The sequence below is a fragment of the Pseudophryne corroboree genome, chromosome 3 (assembly GCF_028390025.1).
Source record: "Pseudophryne corroboree isolate aPseCor3 chromosome 3, aPseCor3.hap2, whole genome shotgun sequence".
In the NCBI taxonomy this organism is placed as follows: domain Eukaryota; kingdom Metazoa; phylum Chordata; class Amphibia; order Anura; family Myobatrachidae; genus Pseudophryne; species Pseudophryne corroboree.
This window is the reverse complement of record NC_086446.1, coordinates 470062896-470075428: the sequence shown is the minus strand read 5'-3', so window position 1 is coordinate 470075428 and position 12533 is coordinate 470062896. Positions and strand designations below refer to the sequence as shown.

Genomic DNA, 12533 nt, shown 5'->3' with positions numbered 1-12533 from the left:
TAACCCACTCAAATCTAACTCTCTCTGCACATGTTATATCTGCCCCCCCCCCTTTCCCCTTCTGCGTTGCACATAGTTTTGCCCATTAGAGGAAGATTTTGCTTTTGTAATCAACATTGAATTAGGCCTAGTGTAGACTCGACATAGATCTGAGGTTGGGTAGGTGTGTGAGGAGAATGTGGATGTCTGGAGATGAGTCTGGCAAGAGCAGATTTTATAATGGATGATGTAGATTTTGCTTTTAGTAGTTGATGTAGTGATGAGCAGTGAAGGAAGTAGAGCTGACACAGTATGTGTCAACATTGAGAAAGCAAAATAAAGGTGGCAATGAGATGACTAGGTTTGTTGATAGGTTACTATACGGGCATAAAGTATGTTGCTTGGCAAGGGATATGCTATAGTAACAGCTCAAGATACATTTATAGTGAAGGCAGTGAGAGGTAGACACTCTCTTGTAGTGATACCAGGTGTAGGTTAAGTACTGGGGATAACAATATGGTGCACATTATTTGAGATGCATGGGATTGTGGGTTGGTTTAGGTGAAGCTCTAGTCAAGTTCTGTTCTCATAACTCAACAAGAATAGGGTTTTTTGCAGTTTTATATAGCTTTATATAGTTTTATATAGTTCAAGCTTAGTCCACATTCACATTTCATAGTCTTAAGCTGGGGTGCCATCCAATGAGGAAAAAAGAAAACTTCTTCCACTCCAATGAAAAGATTTTTGTACAAATGGGAGCACCCATCAGTCACTTTTCAAAGATATTTATTGAATCACCGTCATGACAATAGACCTTTTTGTCACGATGGTGATTTGATCAATAAATACCTTGGAAAAGAAGACTGGTGAGTGCTCTCACTTATACAAAAATCTTATATATATATATATATATATATATATATATAGTATACACATATACATATGATTCATTGTATAAATGTATACCAATTTAACATTCCTAGATGCAGCACAAGAGTGTATTGTTTCACATGCTCCTGCAGGAAATCGGTGTCCTTGTTGTACGACCTCTATGAGATTTGGCACAGGAGTGGCGCCATCTGCTTTATGGGCTTCAAAGTTTAAAGTGCAGTATATTTGTTAAAAAAACAGTCTAGCGTTTCATGTGTTTATTAGAAGAGCACATAAAGAAAGCTGAGGGTCACGTCATTAATAGATCTTTGAATTAGCTATTACACTTGAACTTTCTCAGATCTATATTAAGAAAATCTTGATAACCTCCGAAGAATAACCTTGATTCACTTCAGTGGCCTTACAGAAAATGACACTGATCTATATTGAACAGATCATACGCTGTCATCACATGATGAGTTGCAGAATCTTTCTTAAGAAGACACCACATATTTTGCCTTACATTTTAATTGTATTATTTTATGTGGAAGATCTTGCATACCAGATACTGCATTTGGAAACAGCACTTACTGTACCAGGCCACCTTTTCCTCCATGGTGCCCTTTGCAACATACATGATTATCCCCATTACCCCACCCAGTTAAAGAAAAAACATATTAGTATAATCTGGGCAGTAAGAAAGAATCTAAAATCCCTAATGGATGACCCAGCTATGCAGACTGGGGTTGGATAAATGGCATACCTATCATGGGTGCAGAGTGTGCAGTGCACAAAGGCCCATGGGTCATGGGGGGCCCTGCACAACCTGCACCCACGATTGGCCAATGTTCTCCCACGCCTACATATACAGCCTAGTTGTGGCTGCAAGGGGTTGTCCACGGTTGCTGCGACCGCAATTAAATTGCGGTCGCAGTTGCAGGGCAGGATATTCAGCATGCTGGGCGTCCTTGCCCCCTGATGGGCGGCTCCCAGCATGCAATAGATAGGATTGCAGATTCTGCTTTTTAGCAGAATCTGCAATTCGTACTGAATAACTCCCATAGTTTATACTGAAAATGTTATGCTACATACAGTACATTACATGAATGCTAAATTAAAATAATAACAATAATAAAAGGTTTTTTTTCCTGATTTAAAGGAAAAAAAAATTCCTATCAGAATAAATAGGATAAAAACAGTAAGTGGAAACACTGCTCAGCTCGTCCAATACAAATAAATCCTAGTGTCCCTCAAATGCTATCCTGTGCTCTGAACCATTGATTGCCAGAGGCTGTATAATGGGACATCAATCACCCATAGTCTAGTAGTCTTCCATTAGCAGACTGGTGGCCAGCAACATGAGTAGAGACAGCAGAAGGGACATGTGCTTAGTATACCCTATAAATCCTTTCATATAACCACTTGATATTTACCTGCATTTATGCTTTTAAGCTGAACTCTGTGACATTGTATTTGCTTAAGTTTTTTAGCTATGCATTATGTTATGCCAGATAATGTTTTGTATGTTACTTCATGTACTGTAAACACACATAGAAAAGGCTGGTACTTCCTTCTCTTTCTGTAAGGCATCTCAATCACTAGGATACTTTGATTCTTTCTGTATTTATGGCAATTGGTTGGATGTTTGTATTGTGTGTTCACTTGGCTAGTCTCTGTATTGTATGGTGGTCACTAACATACTTTCTGTATTGTATGGCAGCCACTGTAATGCTGTCTGTAGTGTATATAAGTTCCCAAAATGCTTGCCGAATATAAACATTAATAGTGGTGGGGGTGGGGGTGGGGGTGGCGTGACGACACTCTACGAATGTAGTAGCCTGGGGTGGCTGGAATCCTTAATCAAACCCTGGCTTTATGTGCCACTCTGAATGAGGCCCATAATACTCTGTATAGTGCAAAAACAGGTAAAGCTTTTTATTAATTACATTTTTTTTAAAGAATGCTAAATATATTGTGTACTGTAACTATTCATCCTCTTTGCAAAGAGATAGTGAAATAAACTTTAGTAGAATCACGTCTGTTCAGAGGTCAAATAATTGCCCATTTATGCTCACTTTCCAATGAAACCCTTTCCACTTTTCCACAATATCATTACTTTTCAAGTCCAAAATTAAAAGTCCTCAATTGTGTCATACCATGTTACATATAACATCTACACAATCCCTCTAACCTTCTCTGCTCATCCATTAAGTGTCATCTCACCTCAATGTCCACATCTAAGATTTTCTCCTGTGCTTCCCCACTGCTCTGGAATTCACTACCTCTATCAGACTCTCTTCCAATATCCACACCATCGATCAGGCCCTTAAGACTTACCTCATCATAAAAGCCTATCAGCCCTCCTCAGAACTCATTATTCTACTTGTATGACCTCCTGCCTACTCCTACACCTGTCCCTTAAGACTGCAAGCCCACACGGGGCAGGGCGCCCTAACTTTTCTCTATTCCTAGCACTATCCATCACCAATATGCCCCTGTTCCCTTGTCTCCAATCCCCCCAGTGACTCTGATCTGGAGTAAACGCCAACTTATTGGGTACAACATCATCCAATGCGTATTGCTTAGTTATCCAATTGTATTGTTAATACTTAGAGAGTGCTATAGATGCTTTCAGGCACCATCTGTAATGCAATACATCCCACTAATTATCAGGCACATACCAGCGTTAATAATGCTGGTATGTAACTAAAAATGTGATTATAGTCGCAAAGGACAGCTCTCCCGATTACAGCTGTCCTTTGGAGTCACTGGATTTCCAGGTTTAGGACCTGGAAGTCCTTCTGTACATGAGCAGTGTAACACAAGCAATGCGGGGGGTGCTGGAATTGGATCCCTCTCAGATAGAAATGCATAAGAAGTCCATACGGGGCGTAGGGAGGGTGGAACAAGTGGAGCTTGAGCTCCAGGCGCCGCTGGGGACAGAAGGCACCAGCTCACTGCACAGCTGAGAGCCGGGATCTCGGGCAGGGGTAGGAGGAGATGGTTCCAGTATTCCATGTGTCGACACATGGAATACTGCAATTACACTGGAACCGGGTCTCCGGTGCACGATTGAAGCAAGCTGCAGGAAATCCCTGGAATTGAGTGCTGGAACACAACTGAAGCAGGGTGCAAGAATACACTGGAACTGGGTGGCAGGTAGAGATGGTGACTGAGTGAATGTCTCGACACATTGACTGGAATCTTGTAGATGTTGGAATGATTTGAGTTGATGTGTTGAGACATGATACTCAGTGCAACATCCTCTCTCCATAACTCACACACACTCACAGACAGTACAGCGCAGCCCTCTCGTCTCTCCTCTCGGCTCCGGCTCTGCTGCTGGTCCTGAGTGACACTGAATCAGTGACTTCTGAATAGTGATTGTGCACAGCGCAGCCCCCTCATCTCTCCTCCGGGCACCGGCTCTGATGCTGCTGAGTACTAAGTGACTCTTGAATGCACACAGTGCAGCCCCCTCATCTCTCAGCCAGTACTCGGAGGACGCAAATGCCAGCAAAATTACATGACCACACCACTGCTATGCCCAATTCAATAGCGAACTGGCGGGATGTCAGAGAGTTGTTTACTCTCACAGGAGCTGCAATATCTCCGCCAAATTCAGGAGTATGAATAAACGCCAAGTGGCTTTTCCCACTTTCCTTGTATATGTGTGTGTTTACACATGTGTCGCCATCAGTCATGTGCACTGAGTTCCTTGGCAGACCCTGTCAATATCTGCAATTCTGAAGACAGAATAAAACTCTGGGGCACTGTGTTTGAAAAGGGGTGAGATTAACCTAACTGTAAGATCTACCTCCCCTTAAGGTGCACTGAGGTACCCTTACCCTAGTGGGAAACACATTGCTGATCTTCATTATTATACAGGGGTCTACTCAGTAAGGGGCAATGGCGACAAAGTGCCATTGTTACTGTGTGTAAATGCCTGCAGCAGCACCCCAGCTTGTCTCCATCTCTCCCCAGTCTTTCAGGATTTTGAACGCAGCCCTATCAGCAAGTTTGGGGCTACTGAAAGAGCGGTATTTGCACACATTTACTCTCATCTATTCATGGGGCAAGTCTAATAGAATCGACCCTATAATATTAATTACAGTCTGTTATATCCTCATTCCTCATACCATACTATCCTTTTAAACAGGGACACTCATGAATTATACAGCTTCTGTGGCTGGTTGACTCAAGCCTGCATTTCACCTGGTTTTGATAAGCCACAGAACCTGTGTAATTCATGAGTGTCCCAGTTTAAAGGGCTAGTATGTTAAGCCTACTCATAATACTATATTCCAACATTTTATTATCTATTAATCTCTTCCTGCAGTTTTATTTTCCTCATTTCAAGGAAAATACCAATGATCTATTGAAAGGAACAATGTTTACTGATTACCATTTTGACTCACAAGACACACACACATATATTATACGTTTGGTCTCTTCCTCCCTCTTTAAAATTGAACAACACAAGCATAATCTAGGTATTAAGAGATTGTTTTTACACAAAGATTTAGGAGTATAATAAAATAACTAAGCTTTTTTTACAGCTAAACAACCAAGTTTAATATGTGGGAAAAGCTTACTCGTTTCATTCTGCGCCATAGAAGCCAGCAGAGACTACTGGTGTCTGCCACTTAAGACAAATTATGCAAATGAAAGCTGCTTCCAGTTAGGGGGAGGGGCCACTTTAGGATAATTACTTCCTTGGTGGTAATGCAGCTTTAACAGCTAATTTGGCAGGGTACTGTACACTGCTGAGACAGCAATGCTTTTTTTGCCAGGGAAATAAATCCTGAATACTGGAACATGCATGAAAATGACATGTCATATATAGGGGCTACAGTTTCCAAGCTGTTAAAATGTCATCATACGTCCTGTAAAATCTTCTGGCACCATATACAAATCTCATCCACAGTCCAGTCCAGTAGACTTCTTCCACTGACATATCAATAAAGGTGTAGCAGTTCTATATAATTAACTTGTGCTTGCTCCACTTCTGGTGATGCAAATCATTCAAACTTACCGGATCGTATCCGAGTGCAGTATTGCATGCTCATTGTCTATAGTGGTAGCTTCTGGGTAGCTGATTAGTTGCTGGAGTTCACAAAGAGGAAGCACCTGCGTTATGTACATAGCATGGAGTGCTTTGAAGTACTGTGTATTTCTACACTCAGGACCTAATTCATGTTTCTACGCACTTACCTACGCAGCTGCCAATTTTTTAGGCTGAGGAATTGCTAATCATCTCAAGTGAAGCTGACGTTCAGAAAAGAAGACAAACATCCACAAGATCCATCGCCAAAGTCCTTAGCAACTGCATACGCATACGTGGCATATACTCAATAATGAGGAACATCATTTCCTCGAGTAAGTCTATGGTCATAAATGACGACGCGTGCGCTATTTTTCTCTATGTACATGAGAGCAGCTGAAGGCCGATACACTCCCTGATACTTGCACCTCACCCAAATGGTCCCTTCCTGTCAATCAATCTGCATTAAATGGTGCCTTGACACATGCAAAGCGCGATTGTGTCACGTACGCAGTCTGCCAATAACTGATCAGTTGCGTGAACATTGGCATTACGTACAAACATGAATTAGGGCCTCAGATCCCATTTTATTTATTTATTAACTGTTTCATATATAGTGCTGCAAATTCCATTGCTCCCATACAATAGGTTTCAGTGAAGCAGGGCCAGATTCACAATGGGGTAGATAAGACTACGGCTCCAGGCCTTTACATAAAAATAGCTCCATCGTCATGGTAGCATGACAATGACCAGCCGCCCAGGTACCACTCTGCCGCCAGTAGATCATCATAAGTATTACAATTTTATTCCTATTTTTAGTCTCAAAAAATAGTTTTTCTATTATTATGTATTTAGGGAGAAATTGTTGCTGATAGTGTAGGGGTGTACACGTCCACATGGCAATGACCACACCCACAAAGCACTGGCCACACCTCCTCTGCTTCTACCAATAGGCCCCTGATCATTTTCAGCCCCAGGTCTAATCTGACACTGCAGCAATGGGTGGTGGAAGCATTAGTTGACTGAGTGAATAGTGCGTTTACATAATGGATAGTAGATTGAGAGTACAGGAGTATATACTGTCACCATTATCCAATATATAGTAGAGTGTTATACTTGACAATGGAGATGTTCTTAAACTGCTAGACAATGGAGGAAGAGCTGCATATGCCATAGGATAAGCTACTGTATACAACAGTGGCTGTGTTGTATGTTGGTCTATTGGACTGTCCAATGTGCTAATGGGTAGCAGCAATGCAGAATAGCCTGTAGTAGGACTGTAGGGCCTCTAGCTATGCAAGTTCCCCGATTTTTACAATGTGAAATATAATCTACTACAATTCAGTAATTTCAGAAATGTTTAGGTATGTATTGTCCTAATTCTGGCAACCCCTCTAAACTGATATTTGGTTGCTAGAACAAGAGATAGAACATACAGTGGGCCTAATTCAGACCTGATCGCTGGGCAGCGATTTTTGCAGCCCTGTGATCAGATAGTCGCTGTCCACTGGGGGAGTGTATTTTAGCTGTGCAAGTGTGTGAACGCATGTGTAGCAAAGCTGCACAAACTGATTTTGTGCAGTCTCTGTGCAGCCCAGGACTTACTCAGCCGCTGCGATCACTTCAGCCTGTCCGGAACCGGAATTGACGTCAGACACCTTCCCTTCCAACACTTGGACACACCTGCGTTTTTCCAGACACTCCCTGAAAATAGTCAGTTGCCACCCACATACGCCCTCTTCCTGTCAGTCACCTTGCGATAGCTTGTGCGATCGTTTTTTTCCGCACCATCCCGTCGATATGCATCGATCCCCGTTGCTGCGGTCCATCGCGCCTGCGCATTGCAGTGCATATGCATGCGCAGTTCGGACCTGATCGCAGGCTGTGAGAAAATGCAGCCTAGCGATCAGATCTAAATTACCCCCAGTGACAGGTGATAAGACTAAAATTGTTCTCTAGTAACAGGTTGCATCATATTGGTTCCAGTTGTAGCCTACTTGAAAAATGCATTAGCTCTGTCACTTGTTCCTTCATAATCTCCTCTGTGGAATCAGTGTTTAGATTCTCAGAGGTAATGTCTTGCAATTTGGTGCATGCCAGCCCAGCTCTCACAGATTTCATGTTTAATAGATTCAGCATGTTAAGAGCTGGTTGAGGAATTAAGTAGCAGTACCTATCACATTAGCCCACCCCAGAAAGATTGATTGGCTTTTTATTCAAGTCAAGTGGCTCTTTGTTTTTTAATCTTTTCTTCCATTAAACTAATGCTGGCCATACATCAGGACGATACATACATCAGTCGTCTCTGATTTCCCCCTGCAGCTCCCCGGCGTATAATATCATATCATAAGGTCAGACTTTGTATCTTACGATCTATCGTAAGACCTTTAATTCACCGCTACCCAGATCGCCGATCATATGTGCAACATTCGACCTGCGACATTCGCCCGATCATATGTGCAACATTCTACCTGCGACAAGACCACATACTGCATCGTAATCGCACCCCATAAATCTACGATGTGCACAGAATGCATTCTACGAGACGCAGAAATCGTGCATTTGGACGGAAAATCGTCCTAGTGTATGGACAACAGAGTTTGTAAACTCCATCCATAAATGACCTTTATGTGCAGATTGTTACTTTTGTAATAAATGGTTAACTGAACTAACTCCATTAACCAGTGTGATGTAAAGCAGCAACAAGGAGTACACATGCTGGCACAATTAGGATGAGAAAATTCATCAGGCTGTACAGTTATGTGACCGCATGTGCTTAAATGGTTCTCAAGGGTCCATTAAACTCGGTGACCCTCTTATTTTCACCTGCATCACTGCAGTTGTGCAGGGCAGTAGAAAACCTTGGGGTGTGAGGTGACGGTGTGGTACATGACCATGATGCTGCAGGTCATCTGTGATGGGGTCTCCAGACACCAGCAAGGAAGGTGATGGCACTCCCTGCCGCAAGCTCTTATCACTTTATCTTATATAACTTCAAGGCTCATATCAAAGGATGACCTACTTGGACAGCTTTAACTTTGTGTCCTGTTTAGTGACTTTTGACTTCCCTATTATTCATGCAGTACATTGCGCAGTGGTGTAGACTTATTGCAGGTGATACAAAAACAGGGTTTAGTGTGCCGCTACTCTTGTTTGTCGTTTTGTTAATGACCAGTAAATAGAGTATACTGTTGTCGCAATACTACAGCACCATATTGTATTTCATTTTCTTTTAAAACCATTCATCAGAGTACAAGATTTGGTTTTTTTTTTTAAACATTTCTTACTCTGCATGTCTACTGCACAATAATGCCCATTTCCAGAGAGATCATACCAGCCCCATATCAAAGCACATTGTGATTTTATAATATAATACCATTCTACCTGGATGATGGACTTCTTACACAGAGTTTTCAGTAATGTTTTAGTAATATACATTTAAGGAAGTTGAGCAAGGTTTAAAAACTCACCAATTAAGTTTAATCTGTAATCAGTTCTAAAATGACCTTGTATATTAAATATTACAGAATCACCGCCAAATAAGGGACTGGTGTCAGATCTTGTTGTCCCCATCCACAGCCTATATTGGAGTCAACGCCTTATAGATTGAGATTCTCATTCATGTTTCAAGGACACCATTTTCATAGTCCTTGCCCAGCTTTGAACACCTTGTAGTACAGAACCTTTTCCATCCTAAATACAATTAAACTATTTAAATAAAATCTGTTAATTGTCCAACCTTCATGTAGTTCCAGCTCAGGAAACAATTATTGATAGAATACTAAAAAAGGGAAAAAAATAGAAAATTTATGTGGATGTGTAAATTTATCCCTGTTTTTGTTATCTTTTTTTAATGTTTAAAATCTCATAACAAACATTATTTTTCATTATTTGTGGTACAAGGAGTAAACAACTTGTGACCTCTTATCTCTGGTTCTCTGAGCTAAGACTGGTTATTATAAACTATATATCCGCATTTATTTTAGGAAGACTCCTATTGAATTGTTTATACTCATACTGCATCCTTTTATTAAGGATGCTCTTAATGAGTGTTTAACAAGTAGAGTTCTCCTTACCAAAAGCCTAACGAATATGATTCACTGTGGTACAGTGTCTTTGGCTGCAGTTTTTTCCCAAGGTCCAATGACATTCTGTTACTGTAGGCTAAATGGATTCTGTCTAAACTGTCCTTGGAGTGTTTCAATGCTTGTGGTAGGGAAATTAGACTGCAAGCTCCACAGGAGAAGATATTTTTGAAAAAGTCAACCTTGCTTAATAATTTGGTGCAATAATGCATAAGCAAAGACTAATAATAACACGGGGGCATAAACTTGATATTTTGCAGTGTACCAAGTAACAATGCATGAATCGTAAGTCGGTAAGTCTGCTAGTTTTATGAGCTATGAATCACATAAGTTCATGCTGAAAACTAAGTCTAAAAAAGTACATCACTATCTGGTATTTGATTTCTACGCATGTTTTCTGCAGGATGCTGGACAGTTTATATTGGTTTTGAGCCCCCAAATTTCATGAACACATTGGCAATAATATTGGCTTTCTTTTGCACTTACCATCACCGCTAATGTTCTCCTCACAGGAATACCAAATCCCAGCATGGAAATGTCTTTCGATAAATTTATCATCTCCAGTTTCCCAAGTGTACTGGACCACATTGCTGTTGTTTGTTTCAGAGTTGTTAAATCGAATACAGTAAGCCTGCTTCTCCCTGGCTTTCCCTGTGCAGAAAGGTTTGGGGACTTTTCGGATCCCTTCACACCAGTAACTGCTGCTGAAGGCAGTGATAGAAAAGAGGAGGGAGAGAAAATTGAGTGTCAGAGCTACAGTAGCTCTCCTCCGTCTGTCCATCCCCACAGCAGTGCTGTGATCCTTAATGTGTGAATGAGGATGGGAGAAATGAGAGAAACACCTGCTTATGTTCCCCTGGCATCTTCCTCCATCTCCCAGCACCCAATGAGAAGTGACTGCATTGATTTGAGCACAGCTCCAATGAGGTCCTCCCCGGCTGTCGTGTATGACAGGCTGATGGACAGTGAACTGGGAGGATGGTTCTGCTAAATGTCAGGAATGAAATAGGAGGCTTTACGTCAAATACAGCAGGCAGTTAATAGGCAATTGCTTTTAAATAGTGGAGGATATGAGAAGTGGATTCATTTAAAGCTGTTTGCAGTTTCTGCAGACGTTGCCAACTGTTTCTCATTTCCTGGAGTAGAACCAGGTTTGCAAGTGTTTGTGCCTGGATTTCATATAAACTGTACCCATTTTCTTGTTTTCTATGTTGGATTCAGTTCACAGAATCCTGTTTTTTTTTTTTAACTTATTATTATTATTATCTTATATTAGGAACATACATATTAAGACTGGATTGTACAAAGCAACATATCATGAGTATATCACAAGGTAACAGAATAAGGCAAAGTCTAAATTACCAGGATTTAGAAAAGTGTACTGTTAACCTAATGACAATGTGAAGGATTAGGTAAAAATTGGAATGGTCCGGTCCCCGAAACGCTAAACCGGCTGCCTGCAGCAAACCCTGCTATTCTGGAGCTTGTAGTGCTCACCCCCGTCCATCCCCAACTTGGGGGGTGTCCTGTCCACATGGGGGGGGGGGAGGAGGGGGTGCCTGTGATAGCTGTCACCTGGGAGGTGGGGAGGGAGAGATTACAGTACGAATGGTCCGGACTGTTTCGGTCAGTGGCGTAACTAGAAACTTTTCTCCCCCAAGCCAAAAAATTCTCTGGCGCCCCCCCTTCCCCCATAATTGGCACTAGTAAAGCGATGAACCAAAAAGGGGTGTGGCTTTGCATAAAGGGGCATGGCATTGCAAGAAAAGACTACCTTATACCCCAGTTTTGCAACCTGCACGCCCAGACGTTGGCCACCGCAGGAAAGAAAAATAATTCTGATTCATGCCCCTTACATTATTTGTCATTTTTCCTCCTTATAGTAATGCCCAGTATACATTATGCCACATACTGCAATAGCCCTTAGACATTATGCCACACACAATAATGCCCATGACACAATATGCACACACCATAATGCCCCCGACACATTATGCCACACACCGTAATGCCTGTGACACATTATGACAGGAGTCGCAATGCCCGTTATACATTACGCTACACACTGCAATGCCCCTGATACATTATAGCACATACAATGCCTGTGACACATTATGACACACACCGCAATGACCCTGAGATATTATACCACATACTACAATGCCCCTGATATAGTATACCACACACCGTAATGCCTGTGACACATACCGCAATGTCCGTTATACCCTATGCCACACACCGCAATGCCCGTTAAACATTATGCCACACACTGCAGTGCCCCTGAGACATTATACCACATAACACAATGCCCGTGATATAGTATGCCACACACCGTAATGCCTGTGACACATACCGCAATGCCCGTTATACCCTATGCCACACACCGCAATGCCCATTATACATTATGCCACACACTGCAATGCCCCTGAGACATTATACCACATACCACAATGCCCGTGATATAGTATGCCACACACCGTAATGCCTGACACATTATGACACACACCGCAATGTCCGTGATACATTATGCCACACACCGCAATGCCCATTACACA

The 12533-nt window shown here is 41.9% G+C and overlaps 1 protein-coding gene across 1 annotated transcript in view; it reads right to left on the bottom strand.

Annotated features, from left to right (window-relative positions):
* The window catches only part of GSG1L2 (GSG1 like 2), a 135573-nt gene extending 124730 nt beyond the window's left edge, over positions 1-10843 (bottom strand). The window contains exon 1 of the mRNA XM_063960766.1: positions 10465-10843. Coding sequence (XP_063816836.1) covers positions 10465-10759 — 295 coding nt within the window. The 5' untranslated portion in view covers positions 10760-10843. The remainder of the gene's footprint in view (positions 1-10464) is intronic.
* Between the last annotated feature and the right edge of the window lie 1690 nt (positions 10844-12533).